Genomic DNA, 12272 nt, shown 5'->3' with positions numbered 1-12272 from the left:
AAATATCCCAACAATATAAATATAGATTATTAAAACATTCTCTCTCCTCTCTCTTCAATTATGACCCCCTTGGCCGCAAGCTGCACCTTTTTTTCTCACGTGGGGATCTGGATATGGTGAGAAAAAGATAGAAATATGAAAAGTAAATGTCAAAGAAATTTTATGTTTATGCATTAAGGGGTTACCAGGACCTCCTAACAAGCATATATAAGTTTGATTTTTATCACAAACATTCTAATAATCGAATATTATGTTCATTAGCTTTTACAGAAGCCTTACACACATGCTTATCAAATAACAACTAATTAAGCAACTAAGATAACACCTAATAAATCAAATAACGATTCTAATGGGTCACATTGCTAATTGCCATCTTCAAATCATCTCAGGCAATCCCCAAATAGTTTGTAACAGCCTTTACTAGTTGGTTTAACCATTATTTTTCTAGCACAGTAGTTTCTGAGTTCCTGTTCCTATTCCTGTTCTTAGGGTTCTTGTTCCTTCTCCCAGAGTTCCTGTTCCTTTCGGTTGCATTAGTATCTTCATCCCCTTGGCCACTAGTGTCATTAGTCGACCCTTCACCCCCTTGGCCACCAGTGTCATTAGGCACATTATCCCCAAAACATTCTAGCTGTTGCAAAGAATCCTGTGAGATGAAAAACAGACGAATTCCAAATGAAGCTATCCTCAAACCAGTTCGAAAACGCTTTTCATTATTGTCTAGGTGCTTTATCTGTCTGCGTAAAGCATACAATTCATTCACAATCTGTGGTAAAAATCCCATCAGGAAAAGTACAAGCATGGACACTCCAACTATAGTCTCTTGCTTGGTTGACAATTCCTTGTCCACGAGAACCAAAAAGAGAGCAAATAAACATACTTCACTAGCAACTGAGATTATCTCAACCAATTGAACTCGTCTCTTAATAAATGGTTTCTCGAGAACAAGGAAGAAGAGCTGCAAAGAAGTGATGCATAACAAGATTATAACGGGAATCGTAGAAGACCAAGTGTTCTTATAGGCACCTCCCATAGCCCCTAGCAAAACCCGTCTCACGGACTCAATCAATGTGTAGTATATTCTGAGTTTCATAAACAGAATTTGGATAGAAGATGCTTCTACATGTGTAGGAACACTGCCCCCAGAAACCTTTACCTCTTCAGTTTTGTCATCAGGGGCAATGATCTGATAATCACCATGTGTATGAGCACTTGTGCTGGATGTCAATGGGACTGCCGGAGTTGCTACAGTACTTGATCTTGTAGGGGTTGAACGGGACATACTTTGTGCTGAACTCGGTAGAGCCAAGTCAGTGCCGCCAGAACCCCCTCCAGCTTCGTCATCCGGGGCAGAGAGAATGTGTCCTCTTAAATCTTCGAATAAAGGCACTAACATGGTTAGGCAATCAGAGTTCTGTTTCCTGTTTGATGTCCACCGGCCTTCATTACCAGGACCCAAAGTTACTTGGGCTATTCTGGGATTTCGCTGTCCTACTTGAATCACTTGATTATCTTCTTTGTATAGAACTCGCTTAGCAAATGTAATACTGGTAGAGAGGAACCAAAGCAAGTCTAGCAGTAGAAAAGACACAGCAACCAGAATCAGAGTGCCAACTACAATCCCTGATGTCGTTCCTCCTTAATTCACAAAAGTGAGAAAAGATTAAGCCACGTAGTTATGTAGTACTTGAAGTTCTTAGCATTAAACCAATGATAAAAAGCATGTAAATGTGCAAAAAATGTGAATTTGGTTCTAGATACACATTTGCATATATCTGATATGATGCAGTCAAATAACTATGCCTATGAATGTTGTCATGCATGGAGAAGTCATTTGAGTTAATGTCCAGACAATGTGAAACATCAGTTGTATTGCAATTCTTAAATATGTGAGGAGATGGGACTCTAGACCAGTTCGGTGCCATCCAATATGATAATTATTAAGTCCTTAAGACTTATCTGAACAAGACAGGAACATGGCCACAATTCCATCACATATTTGGAAAGTAGTGCAGAAAAAATTACTCGATAAAAAAAAAAATAAAAAAAAAACATAGCTCATTCTATGGCATATCACAATGAGAAATAGGCAATTCCTTGATTAATGAATTCAATATAAGTAATGAGTTTAAATAAGCTAATATGGGGTTAGCAATTAGTAAAACAAAAGCCAGCAACATAATTGTCCTTTGAAACTCAGATTTTGCATGATAAATGCATATTTAAGGATTCATATGTTGGGGAAGGAAACAGGCTTTCTAGTTACCTCTAATTAGAGCAGTAGAGGCCTCACAAATACTAGGCACTGCAAGATTAACAAGGAATATTTCAAATCTTGGGAATGCGAGTACTCCATAACCCCTTTGCCTTTGCTTCCTGAATTTTAGGATGGTAAGGAGTAAAGCATGCAGTAGTATTAAACTGCCACCAATTATGGCTAACCAAAACATGGTTCTGCTGAAATCCTCCCACCTACACGAGACAAAATCTAGTAAGATATTACACTAAAAAATAAATGAGTCTGTTTGTGGCACTTCAAAATCCAAATGATGAATTCACGAATTAAACAGAAATGAATAACAGGGAATTAAGTATCAAGTTTGCCCTTTTGGTTTGATAAATAATTTGAAATAATTCAAAGCATGAATAGTTTTAATTTTTCATAGAACCTACACAAAATTCTACATCTAAATAACTAGCATAACAAATGGTCCATTCCCAAAATTAGTTAATTTCCATTATACAGTTCTTTTAAAATTGACAAAATATTCCTTTATCGCTTTCATAGTTTTTCTTATTTATATCGAATATTTTTTGAGCAAAAAAAAAAAAAAAAAAATCTAAATTGAATATTTTTTTTTTTTTTTTTACTGTCTCTAAAATCCATATGCAAGTGCATGTAATAGATAGAAATAAGAGGCCTCATAACTTACCCGTCCGAAACAGGGTCTGGTCCACTATTCTGCAGGTGTACAATGCATTCTATCACAAATTTTATTCATTGTATGATTAAAGAAGTCAAAAGCAAATCACAGAAAAAAGTAGAAGTTTCAGACCGTAAGGAATTTTTTAATTTCATCTGCACTCAACCGTTGTAATTTGGGAATAGGCTTATGCTGCACACCCAGGAAAATTCCTGAATCATGAATTTTAGAACTGGAAGGATTTGAGTTGGCAGGAGCACTTGAGTGAGTGCGCCCAGTTTCCCAGGGAAGCCTGAAGTAGGGAATGCTCCATTGCATACCTCTTGAAAATTCATAATACTCCACTGGTAGTGGCACTCCCAACCATCTAGATAATGCAAAAACCTGAATATGGCCTGCCATTCTCTGTATGAAAGAGAAAAGGAAAAATGCTAGTTAGTTCTACAAGAATGATGCAGTTCGTAAGGTTTGATAAGTTATTTTTATAGGATACTTAAATGATAGTATGTTACACTAATCTACCCGCCAAAAACCATATATAAAGTTTGATTAAGTCTACAAGAATGATGCTTTCTGGAGGGTCTATTGTTATTTGTTCCTCTCTCTCTCTCTCTCTCTTTAATCCAAATTGCCAATATTAGAATAACATGGTCAAAAGTCTCAAAACAATGAAAATATTTAGAGAGCTCAATCATATATTAAACTAGTAAGTTACCTATGCGATGCATGGATAATGTTATAATGTTTTATGTAAGATGGTTTTAGAAAATGTTGTATATATATTATAGCATAATTGTTATAGAACTTTATTAGAAATGAGTTCATCATAGAAAGCAACAATTATAAATTGTACATATAGATCCATTATAATTATTCAATTGAAGTAATGAGAAGGGAAAAAAAAAAAAAAAAAACTTTAGAGGAATATTATAGAATAAAAGTTTATATAGAATGTGTCTTTCTCTTTCTTCTTAATTCTAAAACAAAATATATATCTCAAACACTCATAGATAATTACACCATTTACAAAACCCAAAAATCCACAACATTGACTTTTACATCAAAATCGTAATTGCCGTTGTCATTCAATATAAAATGCAAGCCCCCTATTCCTTGGTTGTAACCAACTCAAATGGGTTAGGATTAGATGAGACAACAATGTTAGAGTTAGGAAGGTATCATTGAAAGATCAAAGGTAAATAACATCGTTTTTGGTTTGTGTGTATTTGACATGGGATGGCATGAAGGGGGTAGATATATAAAGGGGTAGAAGTGCAAGAGGTGAACATGGTGAATTAAAATGCGAAGAGTATTGTGTGTATGTGTGAGGAACAAAAAGTCTTGAAACATTGAACCAAATGATACAAAGAATATTTATTTGTTAATTAGAAAAGTCTTGAGACATTGAACTAAATGAAACAAAAAGTCAATATTTAATTTGTTCTTGTCTTTGATGTGGCATTTGAATATTTCAATTCTTTTTGTATAAAATGTGTCACTTGACAAAACCTCATACTTTCTCACATGAGGGCTCTGCTTTATATATATATTGATTGATTTTATGTATAAGATATCAAGGAAAATTATTTTTATAGGAGGAAAAGGGTCAATTTGTTCCACAGTATTTCTAATTATTTTACTTGATTGTCAAAAGGCTACATATGATCATGGTATAACTAAATAATCAATTAATGAAATAACAGTTCAAATGAGTTAGATATCATACAAAAAGATTACTCGCAGGATCAGGAAGAGAAGGAAATGGTGGAGAAAATGTCCCAATAGAGGAAAGGCTTGCAGTTGAAGCTGTAAGCAACCCGGCAGCAATAGATGTCGCCACAAATGAAGCAGTTGCAAACGTAGAAATTACAATAGATATTATGGGCACAGAATCTGTATATATATTTTTAACCTTACATCAGTAAATAAATAAGAAAATTAAAGAGCTCAAAAGTGTCATCTAGGGCTTAGTTGTTGGACTACAATTGAGCTGACAACAAGAGATAAGAGTGAGAACCCTTACATGGCCTTACTAGTAGAGTTTCGGAAGCTAGATTTTTGTTTCCAGCAACGTCATGAGCTACATTTTCCGGAACTTTTACAGATACGACATCGTCAGTTACATTTATCTCTACAGCATATTTTTTTTTACCTTCTCCTCCGTCAAAGCTGAAAATGGTAATAACCATCATTGGAAAGGAACAAAAATGAAAATATGTCAAGAGTAAATATGCCATACCGATTGAAATAGTATTTCCATCAAGAACCCAAATGGTATGTAAAAAGTTCGTCATCATGGTTTCTCAATTGTGTGTGGGTTCATTATGTGTGTGATGTATGTGTTCATGTACTGGTTAATATACTTAGACACAAAGGTAACCAGAAATGACTTGCCTCACTAATTCCCCTCCTTTGATTGATATTTTAGAACCGCTGAAGTTAAATACAGGCTCCTTGAATTCTATCCACAAAAAGATGTTGTGTTCTCTTGTCCTCAGAAAATTTACATCAGGCCCCAGAAAATCTGAAGGGGGTGTACTTATCTCAGGCATCAGATAATCTGAACGTGGTGTAATCAACATTGGAGCAGGCCTCAAAGAATCTGAAGGTCACAATTATATCCATAAGGAGGAAACTCCCAACAAATATACATTTAAATATAAAGCTTTCCTGATTGCATATAATCTTCTTTTTTTTTTTAATACACCTAAAGCTTTCCACAAACAGATAATTTATTTTCTCCTTGTAACACTTGTAAACTATTGTCAACCGTACCAAATAGGAAAGTAATAGGATCAACTTTGGAAACTGGAGTCCCATGTATGCTTGTTATAGAGTTTTCATCAATTCCTACTGTGACTATAGCCATGCCAGATATACATCCATCAACCTGAAAGTAGAGAGTGAAAATTAATAAGCAAGAAAAGGTATGAGAAAAATACGCCCTAGAGATATAAATAGCTATAAATGTTCTCTCACACACACATAATGTACGCTTTGTACACACTACGTCTACAATTTCACATGCAATATTCATATTTTTTAAGGAAGTCCACATTTCAAACATGAAGCTTGTAGTGTGTATATATGATGTACAATAATGACTGTGTGACAATCAATACCCTTTTGCATTTTATATTAGGGGAAAGTTCAAGATGTGCAACCATGTAAAATTTTTTAAAATGATTTAACTTTCCCAATACAATTAATGGCTCCAATGTTTCCAAGTGACCCCATTCAAGATGATGATGTGCATTACATATTATAAAATAAATAAATAAATGAGCCATTCCAAATTCATAGGACAACTAAACAGGCTCCTAACCTATGAACCAACTTCTATTCTCATTGCTGAAAAATAAAATAAGTTTGTGAGAACCATCTGACCATAAATTCAAATCTGCGATGCCCAGGATCATCTTTACTGACATTCAGAGGAAGAAGCTTGCCCTGACGCTTTGGGAGAGAATATAAAATTTCCGGTTCAAGAGATTTTAAAATTTCGGCAGATGAGTTGAGAACTGGCACTAGAAAGGTTATACAGATCCTTAGTTTAACACAATTATTAGTTGCTAGCACCAGTCTAGTTTCACCATTAGCGTCGTCAAGTACAAGTTGCCTTCCGGGAACATGAGTAGTTAAGTTGACAGCCATAGTTCGTCTATCTGTAGAATTAATGAACAGAACTTGTAAAGAACACATTGACAACAGCAGCAGCAGCAACAACAACAACAATCAATCAATCAAATTAGACAAGGTCAGCTACATAAACAGTCCAGATTATTCATTTTATTATGATAAAAATTGCCAATAAGTAAGTTCAAGGCATCAATTAGATACAAACAAGAATAGATATGAAAGGACATGTCACTTATAACTCTTCCTGAAATAAAAACCACTCACCGAAACGCAGAGTGAAATTAGAATTCTTGTTTCTTTCAAATTTGTTCCCTGCACTGTCAGTACAAAAATTCTTATCCATTATCAAAATCACTCGCCCATACTGAGCAGTGGATGATAAATTCACAAGGACAGAATATTGGAGGTTCGGCTGTAGAATTTTGAGCGAGTTTGGTATAACTTTGCCAGCACCATGAACCAAAAGCTGTAAAGAGTTTTCCAAAAGTGATGAAAATGTTAGAATTCAGTTTATTATTCAGTCTAGACAGCATAACTAGTCAGAGAACCTAGATTATGGAATTCGATTTACACATCTACACTATTAACATGGTGGACAGTTCCATATGAGGAATTTCAAGACATTTGTCAGTAATTCAAAAATTTTAAAAAGATGATTATATCATACATTGATAAGTGTTTCAAGCGGTGTTATTATAGAATATCCTTATGGAAAAGATCTTATAAAAATTCATGACCAAAGATCTGATAATCCACCATAATTGCTTGTTGTATGTGGACTCCATTACAATAGAGAGAACTCCATTTTATCTTTCTCAAATTAACCAAAGCCAAACTTCAATAATAGCAAGGTTGAGACAAATCAACCAAAAACCACAATTCTGAAACACTAGAATAATGCAAGAATCAAAGAGAGAACATAAAATCAATTTAAAGGCTTTTTTACATGTTTGTTAGCTACCTACTCACATTGCAAACATTCACAGACGAACATACAAAACCTGGTCCACCAGTACAGGGCTCACTGAAAGATATATTTATAGGAACAATCAGAGCATTTGTGAAATTAGTTGAGGCGGTGATATTTGCTGTTGGCGGGACTGTATCTGCAAAGTTAAGGTATAATATGAATCAGCTAATTTACAGACAAAGTATAAGTCAGCATGAATGCAAGAAAAGCTAAACTGGATTGTTACATCATAAAGTCTCAAACTAACCTTCAATGTGGGGGCGTGTTTAAGTCTTCAGAATAAGAATAGAAAGGTTAAATACATGCAGTTCACAAAAAATTTAAAATTGAGTAGATGGGTTTTGTTAAATTAGAAATTGGGTACTAAAGAAGAACACAATATAAGCTCATGGGAGGGGAAACATTTCTTCATAGACATAACTGTTGAAGACTTTCAAGCAAGAAGGTCTTATTTGAAGTTGAGTGGTAATTGATGAAAATATAATAACAATTAGAAAAAGAATAAAAGGAAGAAAGGAAGGTTCTTAACCAACAGTCCAGTTATAGCTACCGCAGCCAACTCCTTGAGACCCGTTGGGGCAAACCTCAAATGTATGATTTCCATCCTTCAAGTCTGCATACGAAACCATCCTACTTTCACAATTCGAAGCAATGCCATCATCCAGCTGCAACAAGTTTATTAACCTATTATTTTGTGGAACAAGCCAAATGGACATCAAGAGAAAATCCAAAGTTTTCCCAATAAATCAAATCATGATGAGCTTTTGCAGTTTTTCACTTCCCACTTACCATTGAGTTAGAAAGCAAAACACACACAAAGCAAAGCAAAGCAAAAAAAAAAAAAAAATCCAATAATTTAGTTTGGCACCAGGAAGAATATGACTAAATAGCAAGTATATGAGTAATCGTTCATTATAATAATCTTATCAACTACAAAAAAATACAAAAATATGTACATATGAATAAACTGAATTCCAAATAGTTTTCTTGATTAGTCTAAACTCTAAGCGAAAATTTAAGCTCGTTACATCCTTACAGAGTGGAAAGAAGTGCTAATCACTCTCTGAAATCAACCAACTCCCTTACATTAATTAAGTACAGTACCACGAAACATATAAACTCGTGACAGAGAAAGAGAGAGAGCAGAGCACCCAAAGCAAAAGCCAAGTAAAACTAGCTCAAAGTATTACTAGAGCTTATACGTACCTTGCAAGTGATATTACAATTGGTGCAAGCGCCACTCCCACCCACAAGTACTTCAAAGACGAATGTGGTTGAGTTGTAATGTGAGAATGCTTGGGGAGTCTCCGAGAACTTCACAGTGAGCTCTGAGGCATCACAGAGTGCTTTGAAACTCAGAAGAGAAAAAACCGAGCAAAGTAAAACCACCAATGGAAGCTTGAGCAAGCCCATTTCGGAGTAAACCATTATTGAAGTCTAAGACATGTAAAGGCCAACAATTTATAACCAAAAGAAACACATTTGTGGGGCCTGTTAACCATAAAAAAATAAAAAATAAAATAAAATAAATTGAACAGCGAGAGCAGGACATTGTTCGGGGACAGTGTTGTTGTAAAAGAGATTAGTTTGATAGAAAATATATTATATAATGACTGGTAGATGAGTTTGGACTGTTTAGTGGTTCATGAGGTGAGCGAGTGACATATGAAGATGACTTGCATTAGCGCTTATATTATAATAATAAATAAAATAAAAAGACAAAACTTTAGCCAATTAAGCTAAAAACTCACCCTCGTTGCCGTAAGTATAACTATAAATTTACATTGATATTAGTCAATTTGTATTTAGTTTTTAATTCTTTCTTTACATATCTTGAAGATAGAAGAAGAAAGTAAATGGTAGTGTTACGCGTGAAAATAGATACAAAATTTAAAAAATTAAGAAAATTGATATTTTAATTAAATGTGTGAAATATATAATATGATGTAAGGTTTTTGAAAAGTGAATATGTAAAATAGGAAACAAATATGTTCTTATATTAAAATAGTGAAGACAGACATGTAAAAGACAAGAAAGAAGAATGAAGACAGACATGTAAAAGACAAGAAATAAGCATTTAGTGGTGTTTTTGGCTATAGATAATTAGGAAATGTTAATGAATGTCCCAAAGACATTGGTTTAAGAACTATTTTTAGAAACATTTTATGAGACAATGATAAAACAATTACTCTCTCTGTCCCAATTTGTTTGTTCTGTTTGAAAAGTCAAACTTTTTAAGAGAAAATTATTTATTGTTTTGTCTGCCTTATAAAAATTTATAAGTTTACAAAACTACCCTTAAATAAATTTATCAATTTTTTTTTAAAGAGTTATTCTTAATGAGGCAACTAAAAAGGTGCCCAATTAGATTGATTTTTTAAAATATTTGTTAGTTTTCTTCTCAAATAGTTTTGAAAATAAAGTAGGGGTATAATAAGAACATTAGTAAATTAATAACTTTTATTTTTATAAATAGGACAATATTTTGGGACATCCCAAAATAAAATAGAGGACAAACAAACTAGGACGGAGGGAGTAATTTTACTGATATCTTTTTATATTTCTCATAAAAATGATGTTAAAACTATTATATTATGATTTATTAACAATTGCACTAAGAACATCTGTTAGCATGACCCTAGACAATTAGTATAGGCTAAAACTTAATACAAGTGTGTAACAAACATTTCTCATTACTTTAAGGGGCTCTAAGTAGTATCCAGCTTAATTCATATTCCCACCAACACACAGTTTAAAAGCAACTTTTAATATTCCCACCAACACAGTAGCAACTCCAAATCAATTTTTCTGCTTAAAAAATTATCCCAGCTACTATTATATCAATTCTTTCTCTCTCCTCCGGATTTTTTTTTTTTCTCTCATTCTCTCCGTTTCTCACATAATCCAAACACAAAACACAAAACAAAATCCAATTCTTAAAATAAAGTTGAATCAAAACAAGCAAATATGGAAAAAAAAAAAAAAAAAAAAAAAAAAAAAGGAGAAGAAGAAGAAGCCAATCTGACCCAGCCTGGTGGTGGGGAGGACGGCGAGCAGTGGTGGGGCAAAAGACGAGCGGCAGTGGTGGAGCGGAGCCATCTACCCCATCTGTTCTTTCTCTCTCTACCTCTTTCTCTGTTTCTTATTACAAAGAAAGCTGGATAATGTGTTGGAATCAAGTAGAAAATGAAAAAAAAAAAAAAAAAAAAAAAAAGTTTGAGAAAGAGAGCTGGAGAAAGAAAGAGACGGGGAGGTTCTAGAAAGTGGAAAGTAGAGAAAGAAAAAAGGGAGAGGATAGGGATATATGGGTATACTTGTGTGGTGGAGAAAAATCAAGAGAAAAAAAAAGTAAAAAAAGAAACTTATGGATGATAGCAAGAAAGAAAGGAAAAATTATATAAAAAAAAAAAAAATGACAATTTAGAAATTCTACTACAATATTTTTACAATACATTTTAAGTAACATATTGTTATTAGCTAATATTGATGAGTAAAAATATAATTTCAGCAGTGGGTTCAAATTAGAACTAGTAACAATTTTCCACATAAGATTTTGATGTGATTCTTGTAAAAGTATTGCGAAAAATGTTGTGAATATAACACTTTTAATTGAAAAATATAATTGTTGGGAATGAATATAGAAAGAATAAATGATGATAAAAAAAGAATAAAGAATGAATGAAGAAATAATATTTAAATGAGATAGAGAATGGGATAGAGAATCTGTTGGAAAATGTATTTGGAAAAGTGGGTAGGTAAAAGTTAAATGTCACTGTTTATTCTCCAAACAGTACAAAAATTTGGAAAAGCTACTGGAGATGCCCTTACTGAGTTAATTTTACATTGCCAAAAGAAGTAAGCATGACACGGTATGTTAAATATGTTAGAAAAAAATAGTTTATTTTTAAAAAGCTAAATAAAATTATTGGCAAAAATATGTTGAGACAAAAAGTAAAGAACAAAAAAAAAAAATTTTCAACAATTTCCAAACGCATAAGGTATATGCAAAATTGCAAATACGAATAGTGCATTTGGAACTTGGATTGGCTATTTTTTGTTAACATCTTAACTTAGGCAAAATTATTATTTTGGTCTTTATATTTTGATGTCACTTTTAATTTGGTGCTCATTTTTTCCCGACAATTAATTTGATCATTGTTATTTTTAATTTACTGTCAAGTTAGTCTCTAGCGTCAACTCACTTAAGAAAAATATCTATATGACAAATGGTTTTTTTTCAAGTTGTCAATTTAATTCTAACTATTTTTAACTTGCTATTAATTTAGATTATTGGTATTTGGGAAGAAATAAAAATAAATAAAATGATATTTTTATTATGTCTTTAATGAAAAGAATTATGATTACGTAAGACATATTAATGGTCCGTAGTTTCATTACCTCTTTCCAGCTTGTGTACTTTTTAGCATCAAACTATTCTCTAGCTACACATATTAAATGATACCATTAAATTAAGGATTAAAAAGTGAAATAGATAAAGGGTAGTGCACTGGACAAAAATCCCAACTGGGGCAGGGCATATGTAAAACTTTCTTTGTTTTTTCGTTTATAGTTTTCCTTGGTTGGTAGAGTATTCGTATCAACTCATGTAAAAAATTTTGTCTATTTTAATATAAGAATTTACTTTATATATATATATATATATATATATACTTACTTTTTAAAATACTACACATTGGATTATTTATTTTATACTACATTTCATTAAAATATTAATTTTT

General features: G+C 32.9%; 1 protein-coding gene across 1 annotated transcript; it reads right to left on the bottom strand.

Annotated features, from left to right (window-relative positions):
• Positions 1-208: 208 nt before the first annotated feature.
• On the bottom strand, positions 209-10629 carry LOC115963726. Its single transcript, XM_031082860.1, has 14 exons — positions 10560-10629; positions 8740-8970; positions 8063-8198; positions 7533-7669; positions 6828-7029; positions 6312-6589; positions 5700-5814; positions 5319-5526; positions 4948-5093; positions 4651-4817; positions 3057-3329; positions 2934-2962; positions 2267-2472; positions 209-1638 (listed from the first exon to the last, which is right to left on the bottom strand). Exons 2-14 carry the CDS (start codon positions 8959-8961, stop codon positions 437-439), a joined length of 3321 nt encoding a protein of 1106 aa, XP_030938720.1. The 5' UTR covers positions 8962-8970; positions 10560-10629; the 3' UTR covers positions 209-436.
• Between the last annotated feature and the right edge of the window lie 1643 nt (positions 10630-12272).

The sequence above is a fragment of the Quercus lobata genome, chromosome 10 (genome assembly GCF_001633185.2).
Source record: "Quercus lobata isolate SW786 chromosome 10, ValleyOak3.0 Primary Assembly, whole genome shotgun sequence".
Taxonomy (NCBI): domain Eukaryota; kingdom Viridiplantae; phylum Streptophyta; class Magnoliopsida; order Fagales; family Fagaceae; genus Quercus; species Quercus lobata.
Note: the sequence above shows the minus strand (reverse complement) of the source record. Positions and strands in the feature narration are given on the sequence as shown.

Bases quoted from the DNA above. Each gene is read 5' to 3' on its own strand.
- LOC115963726 (XM_031082860.1), bottom strand. From the start codon at position 8,961: ATGGTTTACTCCGAAATGGGCTTGCTCAAGCTTCCATTGGTGGTTTTA. The intron at 5,094-5,318 runs GCAAGTCATTTC...TACCATTTTCAG, and splicing joins AAAGGAGGGGAATTAGTGAG to CTTTGACGGAGGAGAAGGTA. The intron at 3,330-4,650 runs GTATGATATCTA...TCTTTCATACAG, and splicing joins ATCCTGCGAGTAATCTTTTT to AGAATGGCAGGCCATATTCA.